This window comes from Rhinatrema bivittatum, chromosome 3, assembly GCF_901001135.1.
Source record: "Rhinatrema bivittatum chromosome 3, aRhiBiv1.1, whole genome shotgun sequence".
Taxonomy (NCBI): Eukaryota; Metazoa; Chordata; class Amphibia; order Gymnophiona; family Rhinatrematidae; genus Rhinatrema; species Rhinatrema bivittatum.
Window position 1 is genome coordinate 276,243,532 of NC_042617.1, and position 23,801 is coordinate 276,267,332.

The 23,801-nt window shown below is 45.2% G+C and overlaps 1 protein-coding gene across 1 annotated transcript in view; it reads left to right on the forward strand.

Moving 5' to 3' along the window:
• ANKRD52 (ankyrin repeat domain 52) overlaps positions 1-18,245 on the forward strand; it is a 184,237-nt gene extending 165,992 nt beyond the window's left edge. The window contains exons 25-28 of the mRNA XM_029594706.1: positions 8,270-8,352; positions 8,695-8,777; positions 15,338-15,429; positions 15,843-18,245. Coding sequence (XP_029450566.1) covers positions 8,270-8,352; positions 8,695-8,777; positions 15,338-15,429; positions 15,843-16,087 — 503 coding nt within the window. The 3' untranslated portion in view covers positions 16,088-18,245. The remainder of the gene's footprint in view (positions 1-8,269; positions 8,353-8,694; positions 8,778-15,337; positions 15,430-15,842) is intronic.
• The last annotated feature ends 5,556 nt before the right edge of the window (positions 18,246-23,801 follow it).

Below are 23,801 nucleotides of genomic sequence, written 5' to 3' on the forward strand. Positions count from 1 at the left end.
CATACTGACGGATAATAAATCAATTCGCCACCGGTTCCAGCAGTTCTATGCAGAGCTCTATTCACAAGACGCTACCATTAGTGCAGATCGTATAGATCAATACCTACTGGACACAAAACTGCCAGAGCTGACTAGCACCCAGTGTGATATCCTAGACAGAGAAATATCTGAAGTTGAAATATTAGAGGCTATCAAAACCTTATAACCTGGTAAATCACCAAGATTTGATGGTTATACCAGCAGGTTTTATCAAGCATTCGCCACACATCTTACACCGATACTAAAGAATTTTTATCAGACTTTGAGGGATGGCAATCAACTCTTCTTATTGGCAAATACAGCCGGCATCACGGTTATTGCTAAACCAGGCCACGACACCACACTTTGCGGGTCGTATAGACCAATATCCCTTATTAACCTTGATTTAAAGATCTTAACCAAAATATTAGCGACATGCCTGGACGGATTTATTGCTCACATAATACACCCAGACCAGGCCGGCTTTATTCCGGGCCGACAGGCGAGTGATAATGTCCACAAAATCTTAGACATGATATGGTGGGTCAAGAAACAAGGAAAACCAGCATTGGCGCTCTCGGTTGACGCCGAGAAAGCCTTTGACATAGTGCATTGGCCATATCTTTTTGCTTTATTTCGGAAATTGAAGTTTGGGGATCATTTTCTACAATGGCTATCACAGCTATACAACGAGCCCCAGGCCTGCATAAAGATTAATGGCGGATATTCAACTAGTTTCTCTGTGAAACGGGGAACGCGGCAAGGATGCCCTTTATCACCACTCCTATTTGCCATCTTCCTAGAGCCCTTTGCTCTGAGAATCCGCTCTGATCCTGACATACGAGGCGTAGAGTTGGGACGCTTCTCCTCGAAACTGTCATTATTTGTGGATGATACAATGATAGTCATCATCGAACCTACTAAATCTCTGCCTGGGATAACATCAACTCTGGAGGAGTTTAGCCTAGTCTCTGGTTTTCGCATTAATTGGGACAAGTCAGAAATTCTTAATATAAACATGGAGTCCCAAGAGGCACCACTACTCAAAACCCAGTTCCGATTTAAATGGGCCTCTCAGAAAATAAAATATCTAGGAGTATATCTGAGTGTTACGCAGGATCTCTTCCAATTAAACTGTGTCTCCTTATGGAGCAAGATATCCCAAGATCTAGAAGAATGGAACCATTATAGTATTTCCTGGTTGGGCAGGATTGCTGCGATTAAAATGACAATTCTGCCCAAGCTACTCTCTATTTTTCAAACTTTTCCTATCTCTATTCCCAGAAAATGGTTGGCTCAAAGGCAAAGGAAACTTATGACCTACATTTGGAGTGGCAAACGTCCTCACATAGCCCGGCGATTGATGTATCAATCTTGACCACAGGGAGGACTTGGGGTTCCCAATTTTGAAGAGTACTATTTAGCAGCTCAATTTAAACTAGTATACTGGCATAAGCAGATACACTCTAAACTCTGGGTTCAGTTTGGCCAACAACTCTTTGGTGATGTCCCACTCACTAGTCTGTTATGGCAACCTAAGAAAACCTGGCATATAATGCCCAAGGATGTTTTGCCTCCATCTATGATACACTTGTTTGAGATCTGGAACACTAAGGGTTCTCTACTTGTGGGGCTACGGGAATATCATTTGAGCACATACCAGAAGGGTGACCAAAAAGGTGGATGGTCTTCATCGAATGTCTTATGAGGAGAGATTGAAGAATCTAAATATGTACACCCTGGAGGAAAGGAGGAGCAGGGGAGATTATGATACAGACTTTCAGATACTTGAAAGGTTTTAATGATCCAAAGTTAACGACCAACCTTTTCCGTCAGAAAAAAATCAGCAGAACCAGGGGTCATGATTTAAAACTGCAGGGAGGAAGATTCAGACCCAATGTCAGGAAGTATTTCTTCACAGAGAAGGGTGGTGGATGCCTGGAATGCCCTTCCGGAGGAAGTGGTAAAGACCAGAACTGTGAAGGATTTCAAAGGGGCGTGGGATAAACACTGTGGATCCATAAAGTCTAGAGGATGTGAATGAAGAGTGGGTGGCTCGCAGGAATGATGGCTACTACCTGGAGTTAATACCCTTATTCAATAAACATACACATGGTTAATGCGACTCCAACATTCAATGGCAAGAGGTAATGTGGAAAAAGATTTTCATTCACAAAAAAAGCGGGGAGTAACTTGCTTGTTACTGCGGTTACTCCCCAGACCAAATAAGCCTGATACTTCACTTTCAGTGCATATCCAGCATAGCTCTATGCTTCAATGGCAGGGGAGAAAGACTGATACTTCACGCATATCCAGCATAGCTGGATATGGCCTGGTTCTTGTGACCTGGTTTTGGCCTCTGTTGGAAACAGGATGCTGGGCATGATGGACCCTTGGTCTGACCCAGCATGGCAATTTCTTATGTTCAATGGCAGGGGAGAAAGTCTGAAACTTCACTTTCAATGCATATCCAGCACAGCTCTCTGCTTCAATGGTGGGGGGGATGAAGAAAAGTGGGTCTATATACAGACAGCAACCAACAAGGACTGAATTACATAGTCTGGGTAAACTAAGCATGGGTGTAGCTTGCTTATTGCAGCGGTTACTACCCCTAACTAATTAAGCTAGATATTCACTTAGACGCAGTTCCAAAACTGCTCTCTACATTAATGGCGGGGGTGGAAGGGAAATAGAACCAAAAGGTTACTAAGAGCCAAGAGTAATGGATATGTATGAGAAAAAAAAAAGTGTGAAAGCTTGCTGGGCAGACTGGATGGGCCGTTTGGTGGTCTTCTGCCATCATTTCTATGTTTCTACCTTTATGCCAACTGTGACTTTACGCCTGGATATGAAACCAAGGCTTTTCGGGTTTGGGAATCAAAGGGCATAATATCCTGGGCACAAGTGTGGGGCAGGTGTGATTTAATACCCTTTCATGAATTGAATTCACAGTACACTTTATCTCATGCTGATGTTTACCCGTACTTGCAGCTTCGACACTTTGCGAAGGCAGCTGTGCTGGTGAATCACTTACAACAAGGGAGATCTGATTTTGAAAATCTATGTGTGAAGGCGGATCAGGCTACCAAACTATTATCAACAATTTATAATCTGCTAGACCAGCAATTATCTAACAAGCCTTCTCATTTAATTGCATGGGAAAAGGATCTGGATACCACCTTCACAAATAGCGAATGCGGTGATATCTTTAAAAGAATGGGAAAGGGGTTAATTGCATCCTCAATGATAGAAAATTCGCTAAAACTACTATATTGCTGGCATTATTGTCCAGAGAGACTTCATAAAATGAATCCTGTTATCTCAGACAAGTGCTGGAAGGGTTGTCAGATGGTGGGGGCCCTACTTTCATATGTGGTGGTCCTGTCCACGGATAGGGATTCTATGGGCAGCTGTAGAACAATGGATCGGGCAAATGGTCCCCTCGGCTAATCGTATCTCTCCGCATCATGCCCTTCTGGGAGTGTCTATTTTCTCAGCTTTGGACCCTGAAAACAATCTAATTAACTTTTATCTGTACGGCCACTAGACTAGTGATAGCGGGGAAAATGGAGAACGCCCGATGTCCACCTCGTTAGCAGAAGTACATTGCAAAATCAGGGATATGCATATCCTTGCGGAAATCACAGCTCACAAGGGGAACTCCGTGGGGAAATTTCACAGTATCTGGAAAGCTTATGCTATATGGAAAGATCAAAACAGCGAATGTGTGGCAGGCCCCTCTTAACTGCTTCTCAGTGGAAAAACTACCTACGTATTTTTTTTTTTTAATCTTGCAACATGTGCGACTCTAACCACCTGCAGTTTCTATAAAGTTGGGGTTAGAGGACGGGAGGGAGGGAATGGGGGGATTGCAGTTACAAACTAAAAGACAAAAGTGATAAAATGTTTTTATTATTCACTATTTACTGATGTTACACTGTTTTATTTCGAGTTGATGCTGGCTGAACAAATGTTGTGAATCCTCACGTATTGTGTACATTGTACTTTATTTTGTCTTCAATAAAATTGGTAAATTAAAAAAAAATAATAATAATCAGTTCTACTAAACATTGAGTGTCTGGGCGAAAAAAAGATATAATCACGCTCTGATGGGTGGTGCTGCCTCCAGACATCAACCAGGTGAAATATGGTAATAAGATCAACCTCGTTAATAGAACCAAGTGATCCCAGCCCAACTCAGGGTTTATACATATATTCTAGTCCCGTCCTGTCCCCCGACTACCAGAGCCTCAAAGCCAAAGGAAGCTATTTTGTTTGTGAGCTGTTGGTAAAAATCTTGCTCCTTATTTGGGCCATAAACATTTACAAGGGTAAAAGTCACAGAGTTAAGTATACACTCCAGGATTACACATCGACCGGCTACATTCAGAATAAAATGTGTTAACCATCAATGGTAAGTGTTTGTCTATTCAAACACACACGCCCCGGCTACTTGAGGTATAGGAGGAAGTGTATACAGCTCCGAACAAACTCGTTTGAGATATAAATAGATTTTTGACACACAAAGTATGACTATATATTTTTCAGTGGGGCACTGTAGTTCCAGGGGGCTTAAATAAGAAGGTAGAATGGAATATCTTTTTTATTTATGACATCAAGAGGTGCATAGAAGAATCTGTCTCTTATTCTCATAAGGTCTCTGGTGTTCATAATAGTACTACTTTTATTTGTTTCATTTAGATCATAAGGTTTCTGGTCCTGATAAAACTTTTATTTTTGGGATCAGAAATAATTCAATACAGGGACCTTAAGTATGTCCAGTTTATCAAACCCTGAGCCAGGCTTTCAATTCCCGGTGTGAAATGGTCTACATTGTTGGATGCTTGGTGTCTGTCAAGCTGTGTGTCTGTCAAACCAATGGGGGAGAGGTTTAAAGAGTTTTTAGGACGTGAGCGTGCTCACGTAAGGGAAAGATACACCGAAGCTGGGCTAAGTTCATTTGGGGGTGAGTCTTTTTGTGCAATTGTTTGTCTGTTGTTTGTCTAGATTTTTTAGTGATATATTTACTGTTTGTTTTTATAGAATAAAAGCGGCAATCCCCTGATTCAGGCAGCAGTAGCTGCCGAAACGCTGCAGCGTCTGGTGTTGTGCTAAATGTTATTTTTGCCAACTTTATCTCTAGCGGGTGATGTGACAAGCGGTATTGCTGCTGGATGTTTGAGACATTGAGAGATTGCAGGATTGTGCCTTGGTAAAACGAAATGCTAATTTCCCATGCCAGGACATAAGCCAGTGCCGTTTTGGCACAACCAAACATTATTCAGCCGTTGACACACACTGTCTCAGCAATACTCTGTTCCAGATGCACAGGAAATACAATTTTCATTGGCATAAATTGTGTTGGTTGCAGTGGATTACTAAGTGATTGGCTTCGACTGGGTTACAAATCTTTTTAATGGGCTTTCTCCATGTTGAGTCTCATTTGAAAGTTTTTTAAATATGTGTGTTTGAGGGTTTCTTTTGTAGTTTTCTTTTTTCATTGTTTCTTGTTCCCTCCCCCCCCTCTTTTTTTGTGGGGGTAGAATTCATGTTTATGTTGTGTTGTCGGTCATGTCTGGTGTGATTCTGTGGGGGGGGTATAATACTGGTTAGAGAAGTGTGACAAACTTATTTACACAGTTCCTAGATCTTGTTAAATGGATTTGATGTTATTCAACAATAAAAGATTTCAACAGGTTTTTTTTTTTTGTTAATTGATTATTGTGAGCTATTTCTTGTGACTGTCATTTCCTGTATGTCTTGATCCCATTGAGATTTGCCAAGCAACGACATGGTCCTCCTTACACCCTTTTTACGGGCATTACTTGCTTGGATGTTAGGGCTCAGGAGGATATGGCTTTCATCATGCAGTATTGACGGGACCACGGGCAGCCTCCTGCCCTTTTCAGGAATAGCTTTGGTACATCCCACTGGTGTGGATTAGCCTGCCTGAGTGCAGAGGAAGGAAACATTACTGCTTTCCTGATAATTTCCTTTCCTCTAAGGAAGGCAGACCAATCCACAACCCATCTTGGGCTGCCTACTTGCTTTTAGTTTGTCCTTTATATGCAAATGATGAAGAGTTATTTCTGTTAATTTGTTTGAAGGACTGTTAAGTGACATAACCAGCCCCTAAGACTAGTTGACAACTTTTTTGCTGAGTTTATTGTTTCCCAGTTGGCTGGAAGCATGAGTGGTAAACTGTTAATAGTCATGGTCAAGTATAATGAGTTTATCCACAGTTTGGCTTTACTCCATCTCCATCTGCTGGTAGGAGTACATAATCAATGGTGTAGATTGGCCTGTCTTCTTTATAGGAAAGGAAATTATCAGGTAAGCACTAGTTTCTCCATGGTTTGTTTTCCTCTAGAAATTGTTGGCTCGGTGTGCAGGGCAGTCAAAAAAGCAGACAATGTTAGGAATTATTAGGAAGCGAATGTGAATAAAATGGAAAATGTCATAATGCCTCTGTATCACTCCATGGTGAGACCGCACCTTGAGTACTGTGTACAATTCTGGTTGCTATATGTCAAAAAAGATATAGTTGCACTGGAGAAAGTGCAGAGAAGGGCGACTAAAATGATAAAGGGGATGGAACGGCTCCCCTATGAGGAAAGGCTAAAGAGGTTAGAGCTGTTCAGATTGGAGAAGAGACGGCTAAGGGGGGAGATGATAGAGGTCTTTAAAATTATGAAAGGTGTAGAACGGGTAAATGTGAATCGGTTATTTACTCTTTCAGATAATAGAAGGACTAGGGGGCACTCTATGAAGTTAGCAAGTAGCACATTTTAAAAATAATCGGAGAAAATTATTTTTCATTCAATGCACAATTAAGCTCTGGAATTTGTTGCCAGAGGATGTGGTTAATGCAGTTAGTGTAGCTGGATTTAAAAAAGGTTTGGATAAGTTGTTGGAGAAAGTCCATTATCTACTACTAATCAAATTGGCTTAGGGAATAGCCACTGCATGGGATCTGCTTAGTGTTTGCGTACTTGCCAGGTACTTGTAGCCTGGATTGGCCACTGTTGGAAACAGGATGCTGGGCTTGATAGACCCTTAATCTGACCCAGTATGGCAATTTATGTTCTTATGTTAATGTGGTACAATAAAACTTTGTATTTAGTAAATAGGCGAGCTTCTGGTTTAAAGGGTCATTGTCTATATCTTATGGTGGGAGGTGGTGCGGTTTTAATTAGCCCTCAAGAAACCTACTCACAAGCTCACTAAATTCGCGCAGCCCTAAAAACTTTCAGGCCGATGCAATATGATGAGCACCCGCTCTTCTAACACATACGGATCCAGCTCTCCCAGGTGCCTGATTTCATTTTTAAATAGACTGCCATGGTAAAATGGAGGCATATGGGGGAAATTGTGTATCCTTAGCACCTCCTCGGCAGCACCCCAGAAAGATGTCTATCAGTTCAGTTTAGTAAAACGGATGCTCAATTTTACGAGCGTCCGTTTTCCTAACCACCTTCTGCTTTTCTGTTAACTTTAGGGGCTCCTCAAGAATTCACACCTTTTCTGGGGCAGGTGTTTCTTTTTGAGAGTAAAAACATGTGCATTGGGCGCACATTTGTTTTTTGCATAAGTGGGTAATAGCGAATAGCCTCATCAACATGAATTTACATGTGATGAACTCTATTAGCTAAGCACTGGTTTGAACGCGCTAATCTCCGTATTGCATAAGGGGTTTTGGACGTGCATCCAAGTGCGTCTAAAGCCATGCGTTCGGCTGAACGCACTGTATTGCATCGACCTGTTAGTGAGAGAGAGCTGCCACCACGGCTGCCCCCTTACTCAGGACCATGGTGAAAAAGAGCTTCCACTGTGGAGGGGGAGAGGGGAAAAAGACTATAAAAGGAGGAGAAAGAAGAGCACAGAAAAAGGAAAATAGAGCAGATGAGAAAGCCGTGGAGGATGGCTGCACAATAGCCCAGACACCTCACGTTAGTTCAGTTTGAGCTGTTACTAGCAGGTTTTTGGTGGAATTCTTGAGGGCTGGTCTTAATTTGTTACCAAAAAAAATCTATTCTTATCGATAATCTTGAACCTGATCTTACTGCTATGGAATTAATTGAACTGAAGGAAATCTAAGTTCACGGGGAAAAGAGAGGATTGGAAGCAGAGCTTTGAAGATGTTTTCAGGAGGCATGTTTTGCATAAAATATGTCTAGACTGGTGCATATTAACAGAAAGGAGACAGTCCAGATTTTCTTGTGTTTGTGACCATATCTCCTTTCTATTTCAGAGTTCCTGCTGTATCGTGCAAAGGCAGATTTATCTGTGTTGGATGTCAACAAGAACACAGCTCTTCACCTGGCCTGTAGTAAGGTAAGTAGGGAATTGGGGCAGGGGGCAGATGGTGCTGTAACAGTAGCTTTTAAGCATGAATTAAGGTAAGGTAGAGTTGTGTGGTCTGGCCAATTGGCTTCTAAGGTGGAAGATTTCATTAGTCTGTGAAATACTTTTGAGTTTTGAGTCTCTCTTGGTCAGTGCTGGTGGCCCTTGCAGGACCCAACATTGGCCATCCTGTACATTGTCCTATTGTACAGAGGGTACCGGGATTAGCAGCTTCAGTGCTCCACTGTTGTAACATGTTGTAGGATATGGAACAAAGGGAGACTTATGTATTTTGTAGTTTTTTTTCCTCATGGGATCTTTTTGTGTTTTTAGGGTCATGAAAAGTGTGCCTTGTTGATCCTGGGTGAGACCCAAGACCTTGGCCTTATCAATGCAACTAACAGCGCATTACAGATGTAAGTGTTTATATAGCTGGAATGGGGGAATGTGAGAAACTTAAGTTTACAAACTGGATGAAGGGGCACCAGGAGTATTTTCTTGAATCTGTGTGAAAAGTGCAAGTTGTATATCTGACACCGAGTGCCCATAGAGCTCTGTGCTTCTGCCAGGTTATGTTGTGGGACTTAGCTTTCTCCCAGGACAAGCAGGATGGTAGTCCTCACATATGGGTGACATCAAATGGAGCCCTGTCATGGAACACTTTTGTCAAAGTTTCTAGAACTTTTACTGGCACACTGAGCATGCCACCAACCCTGTGGCCATCAGGGGTCCCCCCTTCAGTCTCTTTTTCTTTTCCACGCAGCAAGTTGCCTCGCAGTTAGGAGTTCTGTGAGAAATTTCCTCACAACTTTCCTCACGGAAGTATTTGAAGTTTACCTTCTTAAAATTACCCTCACCGGGGTCCCCCAAAGCACACCATTCCCTCCGGCGCTTGGTAAGTCTTTTGCCTGCGGTTTGCGGTCGGTTCCTGGTGGCATACTTCTCGGTGCCTGACTGTCACTGACCACGCGCCCGGGCGACCAGGTTCAGAAAATGCCCCGAATGTCCAAGGACCATGTCCAAAACAGACCCGCATAGCATTTGTGTTGTGTGCTTAGGTCCCTCGCACGATGTCCATCGATGCCCCAGTTGCACACAAATGACCCCCAAAGGCCGGCGCGCTCGACTGGACAAGATGGAGCATTTGTTTGCGTCGAAATGTTCTCCATCGACTCCAGTACAAGTAGCGTCGACCGGAAAGGGTCAATCGACCTCTGAGAAGCCCCTCCAGGAACATTGCGGAGCGGGTGACCTTCCATCACCGATACCCTTGAAGGCATCGACGGTGTCATCCTCTGTGCCGGAGAAGGACCAGACCAAGCACCAAGGGAAACATTCGTCCCCGCCTGGTGCCGGCACTGATATCGCATCCTCATCTGGGCTGGGGACCCCGAGGCGTTCCCCACCGGTGCCGGGCACCGAGCCTCTACGGGCCCCTGTGGAAGCTCCGGTGACGCCTAGCCTGCCTCCTACCCCAGCTGCCATGCCATCCATGCCGGCTTTTCGGGAGGAATTCGACCACATGGTCCAAAAAGCAGTGCTGAATGCCCTACGAGGCTTCCAATCGCCACTGGAACCGGTGCCCTCGATGTTCGCACCGCTCCTCGAGCGCCTGGAAACCCTCATCGGTGCCTTGCCGACTCAACCTGTGCCCTTGGACATGTTGGCACAGAGTCGTCCATCGAGGCCTCCTATACCAGGTTCCTCGGAGGAGGAAGAGGCGATTCCCGGCCAGATACCTCCATGGGAACCACTGATGCCGGAACCCATGCCAGGTCCATCGGGGCTATCGGTGCTCAAATGCACCTCATCTGCTTCGGTACCCTCGATGCCAGCACAGATTCCTTTGATGCTGGTGCCACATCCATCGATGCCTTCCCACCCTCTCGGCTTTGGCATACTTCCTCCTTCAGGAAGCCCACCAGGAGAAGGGGAAACTCCCTATAAATCATGAGAGGATGCATCTTCAAATGATTCCTCACAAGCTTCTGAGGAATTTCTCTCAGAGCCTTCATCCCCAGAAGAAAAGAGACGATCTCCTCCAGAAGACCTCTCCTTTGCCAGTTTTGTTAAGGAGAGATATCTGACACTATCCATTTTCCACTGGTTACAGAGGAAGACGCTTGCCACAAGATGTTGGAGGTCTTACAATTTGTAGATGCTTCAAAAGAGATAATGGCAAATACCAGTGCACAAAGTTCTTCTCGTCCTCTTGCTCCACCTGTGGGACCATCCAGGTACTGTAACTCCAGTCAACAGAAAGACAGATGCTACGTCCCTGGTACAACAAGCCCCAGGTTTTCAAAAAAAGTCAGCTACCCACTATTCTGTAGTGGTGGAATCAGCCCAGAAAAAAGCTAAACGATCGTGTCCACACTCCTCTGCTCCTCCTGGTAAGAAACAGAAGACATTAGATGCATTGGGATACAGAGTCTTTCAAGGGTCCATGTTGATAGCATGAATAGCAGCATATCAATTATATATGACCCAATATAATAGAAATCTCTGGAAACAAGTCCAGGAATTTGCAGAGGAAGGTCCAATAAAGCAAATCGGAAGGTGGTCCCACGTAGCCAAGGCAAAAAACAACAAGGGGACAACCTTATACCGTGGAAAGATTTATTAATATTTAATTACAGAGCCCGACTCCGGCCGAGTTTCGCCAATTAAGGCTGCATCAGGGGATGACTTCTGATGTCAAATGAACCTACACAAATAGATTCTTTTGTCAAATTTCAATCTTGATCCTGCATATAATTATTGCTTTTGAGACATTGCAAAATATTACAGATACATTGATTTATTTTTGCCCTAGTTCTACATAAATTTGAGCGTGACACGCTGTCAGATTGTGAAGTGGAAATAATTATATGCAGGATCAAGATTGAAATTTGACAAAAGAATCTATTTGTGTAGGTTCATTTGACATCAGAAGTCATCCCCTGATGCAGCCTTAAGTGGCGAAACTCGGCCGGAGTCGGGCTCTGTAATTAAATATTAATAAATCTTTTCACGGTATAAGGTTGTCCCCTTGTTGTTTTTTGCCAGGAATTTGCAGAGACATTGCCACAGCACCAACAAGAGACCTTGTCCTCCATCCTACAAAAAAAAAGGATTGGAAGCAGGCAAACACGAGGTCAGAGCTGCTTACGATTCTTTTAAAATAGCATCCAGAGTCTCGGCAGCGGGCTAGGGCGCTGGGCCTGGCTCAAGACCTCAGACCTATGCCCAGAAATGCAGTACAGACTTACAGATCTACCCTGTTCAGGAGACAACCTGTTCGGGGATAAGATCCAGGACGCAGTGGCCCAGTTAAAAGACCATCATGAGACCCTGCATCAGTTGTCAACTGTCTCCCCAGATATTCCCTCTGTAGCCCGCAGGGACCCACAAAGGGACATCAGGAAACAGTTCTACAGACCATGCAGATATCCTCCCGCGTCCCTTGCTTGACCAGCTCAGACTCCTCGAGAGAGGATATGCACGTCAAACGAGGACACCTAAAGCGCAGCCAGCTCCACAGCCTAGTCCTGCGACTGGATTTTGACTCCTTTCCAGAGAGCAGCAACCATCCCCCCTCGATCCCACAACTCAGTCCACCAGCGGGAGGCTGTCTTTGTCACTTTCAACCAATTGGCATCCAATTACCACGGACCAGTGGGTACTATTCATCATAACCCACGGTTACCGTCTAAATTTTTCAGCTGTACCCAGTCTAGCGTGGAGCTAGGATGACCACACAACAGTTCTTGAGTCAGATCTCTCAACCCTTCTGTATGCCAGGGCTGTAGAACCGGTTCCCTTAACCCAGCAGGGAAGAGGATTCTACTCCAGGTATTTCCTAATTCCAAAAAAGACCGGTGGCCTCCACCCTATTCTGACCTCCGTGCCTTAAACACATATCTTTGCAAGGAACGGTTCAGGATGGTGTCCCTGAGCACCATGTTACCTCTGCTACATCGAGGGGATTGGCTCTGCTCTCTGGACCTTCAGGACGCATACGCCCATATTGTAATCTTCCCTCCTCATCAAAAATACCTGCCATTTGTGGTAAGTCACGGGCACTATCAATACAAAGTACTGCCATTCGGGCTCGCCTCGGCACCCTGAGTGTTCACAAATGCCTGGCAGTCGTGGCAGCACAGTTATGCCGCAAGGGTGTCCATGTCTTCCCTTATCTGGACGATTGGCTCATAAAAAGCCAGTCCAGGCAAGGAGCCCTCGACTCCCTCAGTCTCACCATACGTCTGCTGCAATTGTTGGGGTTTCTGATCAACTACCCGAAATCCTGTTTGACACTGTCTCATCATCTCTCCTTTATAGGAGCAGATCTAGACACCAACTTGGCCAAAGGATTCTTACCCAATGACCGCACAACCACGCTGTCCAACCTTGCCAGCTTTATCCGCTGTCGATGAACAGCCTCGGCTCACCAATTGCTCACATTACTCGGCACATGTTGTCGTCCATGTCACCCCAATGGCATGCCTAGCCATGAGAGTGGCACAATGGACTCTAAAATCTCAGTGGCACCAAGCCACTCAGCCATTTTCATCCCTAGTCCACATAATGACCCAGCTTCGTCTCTCTCTCATCTGGTGGACTCTCAAGGCCAACTTACAAACAGGTCTTCCCTTCCAGCAACCAGCTCCTCAGGTATCCTTAACCACAGATGTCTCCAACCTAGGTTGGGGAGCCCATGCCAAAGGCTTTCAAACCCAAAGCATTTGGTCAAAGGCCGAAGCAACTTATCAGATCAACTTCCTAGAGCTTCGAGCGATGCGGTACGCCTTTTATGCATTCATAGACTGCCTCTCGAACAAGGTAGTCTTGATTCAAAAAGACAGCCAAGTTGCAATGTGATTCCTGAACAAACAGGGGGGCACGGGATCTTACCTGCTCTGCCAGGAGGTGGCGCAGATTTAGGCCTGGGCCCTTTTTCACTCAATACTACTGCGAGCCACTTATCTGGCAGGCACACACAATGCAATAGCAGACCGCCTTAGCTGACGTTTCTAGCCCCACGAGTGGTCTCTGGATCTCTCTGTTGCAAGCAGAATCTTCCACCGGTGGGATCAGCCGACCATCGACCTCTTTGCGTCCAAACAGAACCGCAAAGTGGTACGCTTCTGCTCCCTAGGCAGGGACTGAAGAGCACCAGCCATGGATGCCTTCGCCCGTCCCTGGAACATAGGCCTGCTATATACTTACCCTCCGATTCCGCTGATAGCCAAGACTCTCGTGAAGCTACAACAGGACCGAGGCCCAATGATATAGCCCCATATTGGCCATGCCATTTGGTTTCCAATACTTCTTGACCTGTCTGTCCAGGATCCCATTCGCCTGGGCAAAGCGCCCAACTTCATAACACAGAATCACGGCAGGTTACGCCACCCGAACCTCCAGGCCCTGTTTCTGACGGCCTGGATGTTGAAAGGTTGATACTACAGCCATTCAATCTTTCTAGTGGAGTCTCTCAAGTCCTTGTGGCTTCACAGAAGCCTTCCACGCAGAAGTCTTACTGCTCTAAATGAAAGAGGTTTACCTTGTGGTGCACTCAAAAGGGCGTGGATCCTTTTTCTTGCTCCACATCGAATCTATTAGACTATCTCTGGCACCTCTCGGAATCTGGTCTCCAGACTTCCTCTATACGAGTACATCTCAGTACCATCTCTGTGTACCATCAAGGTATAGGGGAGGACCCGATAATGGCCCAACCCCTTATGGGTCACTTCATGAGAGGCTTACTACAGCTTAAGCCTCCTCTACGGCCATCCGTCGTGGCATGGGACCTAATTGTAGTACTTGCACGGCTCATGCATACTCCTTTTGAGCCCCCCCCTGCACTCCTGTGAACTCGGATACCTTACATGGAAAGTACTTTTCCTAGTAGCCATCACGTCTGCTCACAGGGTAAGAGAGTTACAGGCCCTTGTGACCTACTCACACTACACAAGGTTCCTCCATGACCGGGTGGTTCTCCGCACTCACCCTAAATTCCTTCCTAAGGTGGTAACAGATTTCCACTTAAATCAGTCCATAGTCTTGCCCACTTTCTTCCCAAGACCACACGTTTACCCGGGTGAGCGAGCTCTGCACTCCTTGGACTGTAAGCGTGCACTTGCATTTTATTTAGACCACACTACAGCCCATAGAAAGTCCACCCAGCTCTTTGTTTCTTTTGACAAGAACAAACTCGGAGTTGCGGTAGGCAAGCAGACTCTTTCGAACTGGTTGGCAGACTGCATCGCATTCTGCTACCAGCAAGCAGGCCTTCCACTTCAGGGATGAGTGAAGGCACACCCAGTCAGGGTCATGGCAATGTCAGTAGCGCATACTACCATTCCGTACCGATTGCCGACATCTGCAGAGCTGCAACATGGAGCTCTCTCCACACCTTCGCAGCCCACTACTGTCTTGACAAGACTCCATCTTTGGCCAGTCTGTCCTAAGGAATTTATTCCCAGTGTAGAAACCCAACTCGTCCTACCTTGACCCGCTGTGAATTTCAGGCTGCCCCATCATTGCCTACAGCACCCCAGTTGTTGTGCCTGTTGCACATGTTGTGTGCTAGTTGGCCTGCCTCGTTATGAGTTAGCCTGTATTGCTATTCACCCATATGTGAGGACTACTATCCTGCTTGTCCTGGGAGAAAGCAGAGTTGCTTACCTATAACAGGTGTTCTCCTAGGACAGCAGGATGTTAGTCCTCACGAAACCCGCCCGCCACCCCACAGAGTTGGGTTCGATACAGTTTTCTTATTTTATTTTTCGCTCATATGTTTTGCTACAAACGAGACTGTGGGGCATGTTCAGTGTGCCAGTCAAAGTTCTAGAATCTTTGACAAAAGTGTTCCGTGCCGGGCTCCATCTGATGATGTCACCCATATGTGAGGACTAACATCCTGCTGTCCTGGGAGAACACCTGTTACAGGTAAGCAACTCTGCTTTCTCCTCCTCCTCCTTCCCTTTTACAGGCCACTCCACATTGCAGCAAGGAATGGACTGGCAGCTGTGGTTCAAGCTCTGCTCAGCAGAGGTGCCACTGTACTGGCTGTGGATGAAGAAGGTGAGCATACACCAGGCACATGGGAGCTGAGACGCACACGGGAATAGAGGTATACTCCTGTGGAAGCAGAGAGCTGTGCATAGAGTTCCAGTGCTAAACATGTGCAGAGGTAGTTGGCATATATGCACATCTCTCATATGTAAACCAAGCAGCAACCTCCATCCTTTATGGCGAGTTGTAATATGTACTGCTGGCCACAGAGCCACCTCCAGCAGGTCTCTCTTGATTAGCCAGTAAGTGTAGAAGAGGAGACAGTCTGTACTATTCCCAGCCTGAGACTGGAGCCCTGCTCTAAGCTCTGGCTTTGCAGTGCCTAGCACTCACCCTTGGTCCTTTTTTGCCAGTATGAGTTTTGGATGGGAGATGTGGGTAGCAGTACCTCTCTTGTGCCTGACTGCTGGTTCTGGTTTTAGGTCACACCCCAGCCCTGGCTTGTGCCCCAAACAAGGATGTGGCCGACTGCCTGGCACTTATTCTCTCCACCATGAAGCCTTTCCCGTCGAAAGACACCATCAGCCCTTTCAGCTTCAATCTCCTCAAGAACTGTGGCATTGCTGCCAAGAGCGCAGCCTGCGGCGCCCTGCCCAATGGCAACACCTGCCCTTATACCAAGGACCGGCACAACACTATCGGGCTGGATGGCTGCTACTCGGAGTAGCGTAGCGATGGGTGATATCATCTGTCTTCTATTTATTTAGAAATTCTTGAAGTGTAGGGTGCATTAAAGGAGAGCAAAACTGCCCTGACCATACCTACCCCAGCACCGCACTGCTCAGTCTCAGTTGCTTCAGGAACAGTTTGACGGGAGTGGGCGTTCTCGTCACTGGTGCTTTGGTTTGGGGTCAATATCCCGAGATAGCAGTACCGATGACTTTCCCAGTTGGAGCATGGGGTAGGGCATGGAGCCCTATCCATGTTGTCCCATGTGCAGGTTTGGAGAATTCTAAAGAGAGGGAGCAAATTGTTTAAACCGAAACTAAGGAATATTTTTCCTTTATTGAAGACTTTCAAAAGCTGTTTCTGAAGCTGGAGCATCTAAGGCTGCAGTCGCTGCTTTGGGGAGGAATCTTGGTCACATTGCACTGGCTTTTGTGGTCTTTATGTGGCCTCAGTGCTATACAGATGCAGTCTCAAGCAGCCTTAATTTTAAGCAAGAAATCTTCCAGTGCAGCATCAGATCCCCCTTCCACCTGCTCCCAGCTCCATTGGTGGTGCAGCCGTGACGACCTGGCCTCCTCCTGGGTCTGTTGGCATGCCGCTAGGATGGGCCATGTATTGTCCTTCCCCCAAAGAAGCAACTCTGCAAGGATGACACACAGGTAGAGTTGTGGGGGTTATGTGGCGTTCAAGTAGGGGGGGGGGGGGGGGAATCATTGAACCCTCAAGCACTTGTGAGGTGGCAGCAGCAGCAATACCTGAGAAAGTGCCACTGTAGCAATTGTTCACACTGCTTTAATGTATTTTTTTTCTCTCTAAATCACTTTGAAGTGATTTGAATTCCAAGATCACGTGACAAAAGCCAGAACTACTGTACACAGACACTAAATCTCTTTTTCTGGGCAGCTCTCACTTCCTAATATGCAAAACAGGTGCTGCTGCCAGCCAATCACAGCCTGCCAGCGACATTCCCAGCATGCAGTGCTGCAGCATTCACCCCCCCCCACCTCCCATCCAGTTTGGCACTTTAGAGGCTTAATTTGCTCCCTCTGCGCTTTTTTGTCCCCTTGTAAAGGTTATTTTTGGCTTTTAATATTTTTTTTTTTCATATGGTGTTGCATTTCTCCTGCAAAATAACACTGTTGCTACAGTTGTTTGCTTTAGAAGAAAGTTCTCATTTTTACTTATTTGAAGGAGATTACCACACCTGTTGTGATTGCACTGCACTCTTTCCTTGCACTCTTTGGTGTGTGTTTGGTTTCTTGATGTGTTAGCTGCCAGCTTTTTGCAGCTGAAGGATTTGTGTGTGTCAGAGAGAGCAAGAATGATCAGTCCTCTGAAATTTCTATGTTAAAGGTTTACTTTTTTTGTGAAAAGGTAGGAGACTCCCGCTTCGTCCTCCGCCCCCCCCCCCCCCCCCCCTTTTGTGTCTCTTCTGGAATTATCTTTATTTTTCACTTCTAAATTCTCCGCACATGAGAAGTGGAGTCGCATGCCAAAGAGAGGCAGTGTTCCTCCTTCCAAGACTGTCTTTGGAAGCAGCTAGTAGCCCCATATTGCAGACAAACTAGGCAAGCACCTACATTTAATATCATTTAAAATTTTTAAACCAAATTTAAAAGGGTATTTTATTATTTTAATAACAAATCTTAAATTAAAATGCTGGTTTAGTAAAGCTGCTAGTAGAATTATCATTCTCATGCAGCACGAGTAGGTAAACATTCCCTTTCCAGGTTGGTCCCACCAGAGACTAGCAGAGCTCAGAGAGTGCCCGGAGTCTCTTTATTGGACCAAAGCCTTTGTGTGCTATCAGAGGTACCACTGTTCCTGCACCTGTCCGTGGCACAATGTGTGCTGCTCTCTTCTGGGCTGACTGTGTGCCAGTGCTGGAGCTAGCATCAGGGCATCACCCAGTCTGTTCCCTCCCTAACCCCTGCCACTTTTCTTTTAATATTTGAATCCAAGTTTATCATCTGATCCAGGCAGGGCTGGATTTCAGCACATTTGTGCTCACCAATTTACATACCCCTTGCCGAATTTGTAAGATGTGTAGCCTTTTAAGAAAACATGAGTGATCAGATAAAATACGTCTTATTTTTAATGTGTTTCAAATTAATATATTTCATGCATCACAGAATAGCACAATCATTAAACAAACCATAGCAATAAAGGAAATAATAAAATGGTCCTGTTCAAAAGTTTACATACCCTTAGTTCTTAATATTATATATTGCTCCCTTTTGCATCAATGATGGCTTGCAGTCTTTTGTGATAGCTGTGAATGAAGCCCTTTATTTTCTCATGTGGTAAAGTTGCCCATTCCCCTTGGAAACAAGCCTCCAGATCCTGTACATTCTTTGGTTGTCTATCATGAGCTGCATGTTTGCGTTCTCCCCAAAGTGGCTCGAGACTGTGATGGCCACTCCAGAGCCTTCACTTTCTTCTGCTACATCCACTGAAGGGTCAACTTGACCTTATGTTTCATATCGTTGTCATGTTGGAAAGTCCAAGTGCGCACCCTATGCGCAGCTTTCTGGCCGATTTAAAAGCAAATTCTTCAATATTTTCTGATAAGATTCTGCATTCATCCTGCCATCAATTTTGACTAAATTCCCTGTGCCGCTGTAGCTCACACACCCCTAAAACAGCAAAGATCCACCTCCATGCTCCACAGTAGAGATGGTGTTGACTCTTCGTCAAACATAGCATTTATGGTTGAGACCATAATGTTCAACTTTGGTCTTATCACTCCAAATTAATTTGTTCCAGAAGTCCTGAGGCTTCTCTAGGTGCTGTTTGGCATATTGTATGTAAGCAGGCTGTTTTGTAGCATTGGTGCAGCAATGGCTTTTTTTCTGGCAGCTCTACCATGCAGCCCATTTTTGTTCAAGTATCTCCTTATCGTGCATGCTGAAACACCCACGCAACTTTGGTTCAGAGAAGCCTGTATTTCAGTAGAAGTTGCTTGTGGGTTTTTCTTTACATCCCAACAAATTTTCCTGGCAGTTGTGTCTGAAAGCTTTCTTGGTCTGGCTTGGTATTAATAAAACCCATAATTTTCCACTTCTTGATCAGAGTTTGAACAGTATTGCTTGGCATTTTCAAATCTTTGGATATCTTTTTATATCCTTTTCCTGATTTATAAAATTGAACTACTTTTGCTCACCGATCCTTTGACAGTTCTTTAGCTTTCCCCATGCTTCAGTGATCACCAAAGTCCATGCAGCCCTGGATGAAATGCACAAGGGTTTCTCAAGAGCTAAGAAGCTCATTGACTGTCCATATACAGACGCTAATTACAATGAAACAAGGCACAATTGTGGATACCTACCCTTCATTGTCATCTCAACCTGTGTGTGTCAACTTAAATGTATATTATCAGTTCAAACATTCAAGGATATGTAAACTTTTGAACAGGACCATTTTATTATTTCCTTTATTGCTATGATTTGTTTAATGATTGTGCTGTTCTGTTATCCATAAAATAGTTTAATTTAAATCACATTAAAAATAACAGATGTTTTGTTTGATCAATCATGTTTTCTTAAAATGCTACACATCTTACAAATTCTGCCAGGGGTCTGTAAATTTATGAGCACAACTGTATAGGTATCTTAGGCGAGTGCCTAGGTCACCAAATTCTGAAAGCGCACACAAACTGGGACGACTCCTTCTGGTCTTTGATTTCTGGGGATGAAAACCCCCACCCCTAAACCTTTGCCTGTAGGCGCCATAATCTGAAATCTGGCCCTGGATCTAGGCTGTTTTTCACTACCTGTGCCTTCCCCCCCAACTCAGCTTCCAGTGCCCTGGAAAAAGTATTTAACCTCTCTGATTTCTCCCCAGATAGGTCTTATGCCTGATACAGGTTCCCACTCTAAAACGTTCCTGGCATGCACCAGGATCCTATGGATGAAATCTGAATTTCTCCTATTCTTGTTATCATTTTTGGTGGAAATGCCTCCTGTTGTGTATAGGGGCTTGATATCCCCTTTCCCTTAACTCCTTGTAAATCATGATCCTTGCAATAGGGCAATTACCTGTGTGTTTATTTCAGAAATGGAGTGTTAGACACATAATGCACTTTTGCGCTGCATTCGTGGCCAGCTTTGTTACTTTTTTTTTTTACGGCACTTTTTATTTTTTATGTTTGTATGTCTTATTGTCATGGCAAGAGAGACCTCTCCCCTCCCGCACCCTCAAACACTGAAGTGAGTTGCCTACAAAGAACGGTTACTGTTCAACACTCATTACCTCAGCTGGGAGGTGAAAACCTGAAACTTGAATTCAGATTATTTGAAGATTCTTCTCAGTATTCTGCAGCTATGCACACCGAACTGGAAGAAAGAAACTTGTTTACATTGTTATATAGATCAATGGTACTAGTGTTACGTGGACATTTCAATTTTTTTGTGTCTTTTAAATGCTGTTTCTACTCCTCCAGGCTTCAGGCATTGTTAGTGCATGAGGTGCTGTCCTGTTACCCCCCCACCACCACCACCTTCTCCCTCTCCCTCCCTATACAGAAATGCATGTCTCACCGTAGAGACCCACTGTGTTGAACAGGTGACCAGCTCCATCATTACAAGGGTCTAAAGCCTCCCCTCGCCTGCTCTGTCCATGGCAACGTGGAGGGCTCTGTTCACAGAACTTTCTGAAATAATGAATCTCTCTCTGCAAAGGTGTAGGATTAATTCGACAGATCAAAATTAGGCCCCAGAAGTACATACTTTACAGAATTCCTTCCATTTTGGTTTTCTTTCATGAGATTGTCTCAGAGCCGAGGGAGGGAGGGAGGGTCTGGGGCAGGAAGGAGAGAATTTTTGTCACAGTATCCGTGAGGCCTTGCATGTCTTGTTCCTTCCCTTTTTCCTCTTACACAGGTGTTTCATGTGCAGAGATAAAGGGTCTTTGATTCTCATGTATGTGCTCTGAAGTTCAGGGTAGAACTCAGCCGGGGGGGGGCATGTTTCAGAACCTTAGGGAGCTTAGTGGGAGGTGTTTACTTCATTGACTCATACTGTGCTGCCTGCCTTGCCCTCTGGTATTGTGCATTGACCATGTTTGTTCTTTTTGACTTGAGGAATGTGCTGCATGTTTAGAGTTCTTTCTGCTGGGGTCACTAAACTTTCTTCTTGAATAGTGAGCAGTCACCTTACTCTGCTTAGTTTTGAATGAATCATAAAGGGAATGACTTTAGAAGTAATTTCCACGGGCAAAATGGTGCTTGACCCGCGGAAATGAGCTTTGAGAAAATTTCCCGCCCTGTGTGCAGATAAAATAATGCATGTAATGACAGTACACTCGTAAGTTTCTCCAAGGATAGGCAGAATGGCAGACCTCAAACATGGGTGACTTCATCCAGTGGAGCCTGGCATGGAAAAATCTATACGTGCAGTGAGACTAGCAACAGCTCTTGGGAAAAATGGTCCCACCGGTGCTCCAAAACCAAGGTCCTGCAGCACCTTTTCCACAGCCATCTGCTTACATTTCTCTAATTCCTCTTCAAATATCGCCGATGCCAAGACCAACTGGCACGTTCTCTTCAGAACCTAGAGGAGGATTGGTGGCGGGCACCATGACAAACCCCTGAATAATTTGTAGGATGAGCTCTCCTCACCGCAGAGTTGTTTTGGGGATTTCTCGGCTGAAACCGGACCATCCCTGCACTCTGCATCGACGGGGACCGATGCGGGTGCTTCTTTGGCTTCCCTCGATACTCTGCACGAATTATCCCTGGTGCCAAGGTCAAAGGAAAGGAACCCAGCAATCTCTACCAACATCCATCAGTGTGGCTCTGTGGTCCTTTGATGTTGACTCCTCTGATGCCAATGGATCGGTCTTCCGGTGCCCAAGCAGACATTCTATCAGATCCAAGCAGAACCGGCTTCCTATTGAGATCATCTATGCACTTGAGGCAGCCCTGGACATCATGTGATGTTCCCAAGCAGATGATACATCTATCATGGGAATCTGTGATAGACAAGGTCCTTGTGCATAAGGGGCATTGCTGGAACCCCGAAGACATGTTGACATGAAATACAAAGGACACTAAGTCAAATCTGATGGTGACAGAGATGGATGGCAGAAGGATCCTGCCACCCGGAATGGAAGTAACCGTGAAAGAAAGATTGTTGAAAAACATTTCTAGGGATACTACGGGAACACGGCAGGACACTGCAATGAACAAAGCAGCAAAAAAATCCCAAGGGAACTCGAAAATAAGAAAAATCCCAAATTGAGACTCAGAAAAAAACAACCAACCGGGCTCTGCAGAAAAAGAAAGACTGAAGTGACCCCGCGTGGACCCTTAGTATCATGCATAGGTTGGCATGCTCAGTGAGGCTTGGTCAGAGTTCTAGAAACTTTGACATAAGCTTTCTGTGCCGGATTCCATATATCACATCCACCCATGTGTGAGGACTAGCATCCTGCTAACCTCTGAGAACACCTGTTATAGGTAAGCAACTCTGCATTGCCTGCACTGGGGAAGGGGGTGCATGCTCCTGGGCAGGGTTAGAGGAGGGACTTACCCTTGCATTCATACTCTTGAATTTCAAAAGTGTGCACCATAAGTTTACTTGATGGGGAGGGGGGAAACTACCTGCACAAATTAGCAGACATAAATGCATGGGGGTAGTTTTCCTAGGTCCGTTTCAAAGCAAAAATGTGTGGAATTTCACGGAAATTTAGTGTAAAGTTTGTTGGGTAGAAGAGTGCCTTGGACTTTGCATCAGTGTAGGCAGTTACAAAATTACCCCCCAGATGAATAGAATGCACTGGCCTCTGAGCAGTCAGATTTGGCTAAAACACAACTATTAATCCTATGGAGAAATCCTTTTCACTGAATGTATTATTTGGTATGTTCATGTTTGATACATGCTTAAAATCAGGAAAAAAAAAAAAGAACCAATCTCTGAAACAAACAGTTTACAGAATCTCCTGCAGACAGGGCAGGGCACTAGTTTAAGGTCAGGGGGCCTGTCCACGCAGTACTCACCTAAGCACTTTCCATAGTGTGGCTATACGCCCATAGTGGGGAATCTCTGTGCAGATCAGGATGTTGGGGGGGGGTGGTCCTGAGCCTGGCTCTTCAGTTTCATGACACCTGCGGTACATGGGTCGAAGTTTCCATTCGCACTAATGAGAGGGAGTTGAAAATTTCAGCTTTGCAAAAGATTTCTAAAAGCTCATGGATGCCAATGCTGGGGTGTGTTGCCTCTTCTTCCTGAGAGAGGGGGCTTGGAGGTATTGTGTTTGAAGTGTGACTGTGTATGTATGCTTTGGCGCTGAATTTGTTTCCTTTTAAAATGCTCAGAATGCTGGTTTGCCTTCTTGTAACATGTAGACTGCGCCCTCATTCCCTTCACGAGACAATCAATGTGATACTAAGGGCTCCGGGTTCCTTTTTTTTTTTTGTACACTGCGCTTTTGCCCCCCGTCCCTCTTCTGGGGGTGGGGGATGCTGTTTCATTGTTGCAGGCTGGGACTGCAGCTGGCCTTAGGGCACCCATCAGTTAGTTTTGCTCTCCTTTTAATGCGGTAACAGTGTACATCAACAGCACAGCTTGACAATTTTAAGTAATAATCAGAGTGTTTTTGGTGGTAATGCATTATTTTGCTAGAGGAGATTTCCTGTTTGGTTCCCCCAGTGCATTGTAAACCAAGCAGGAGTGAAACTTCCACCCCTCCTGCCCAAGCCCAGCCTTGCAGAA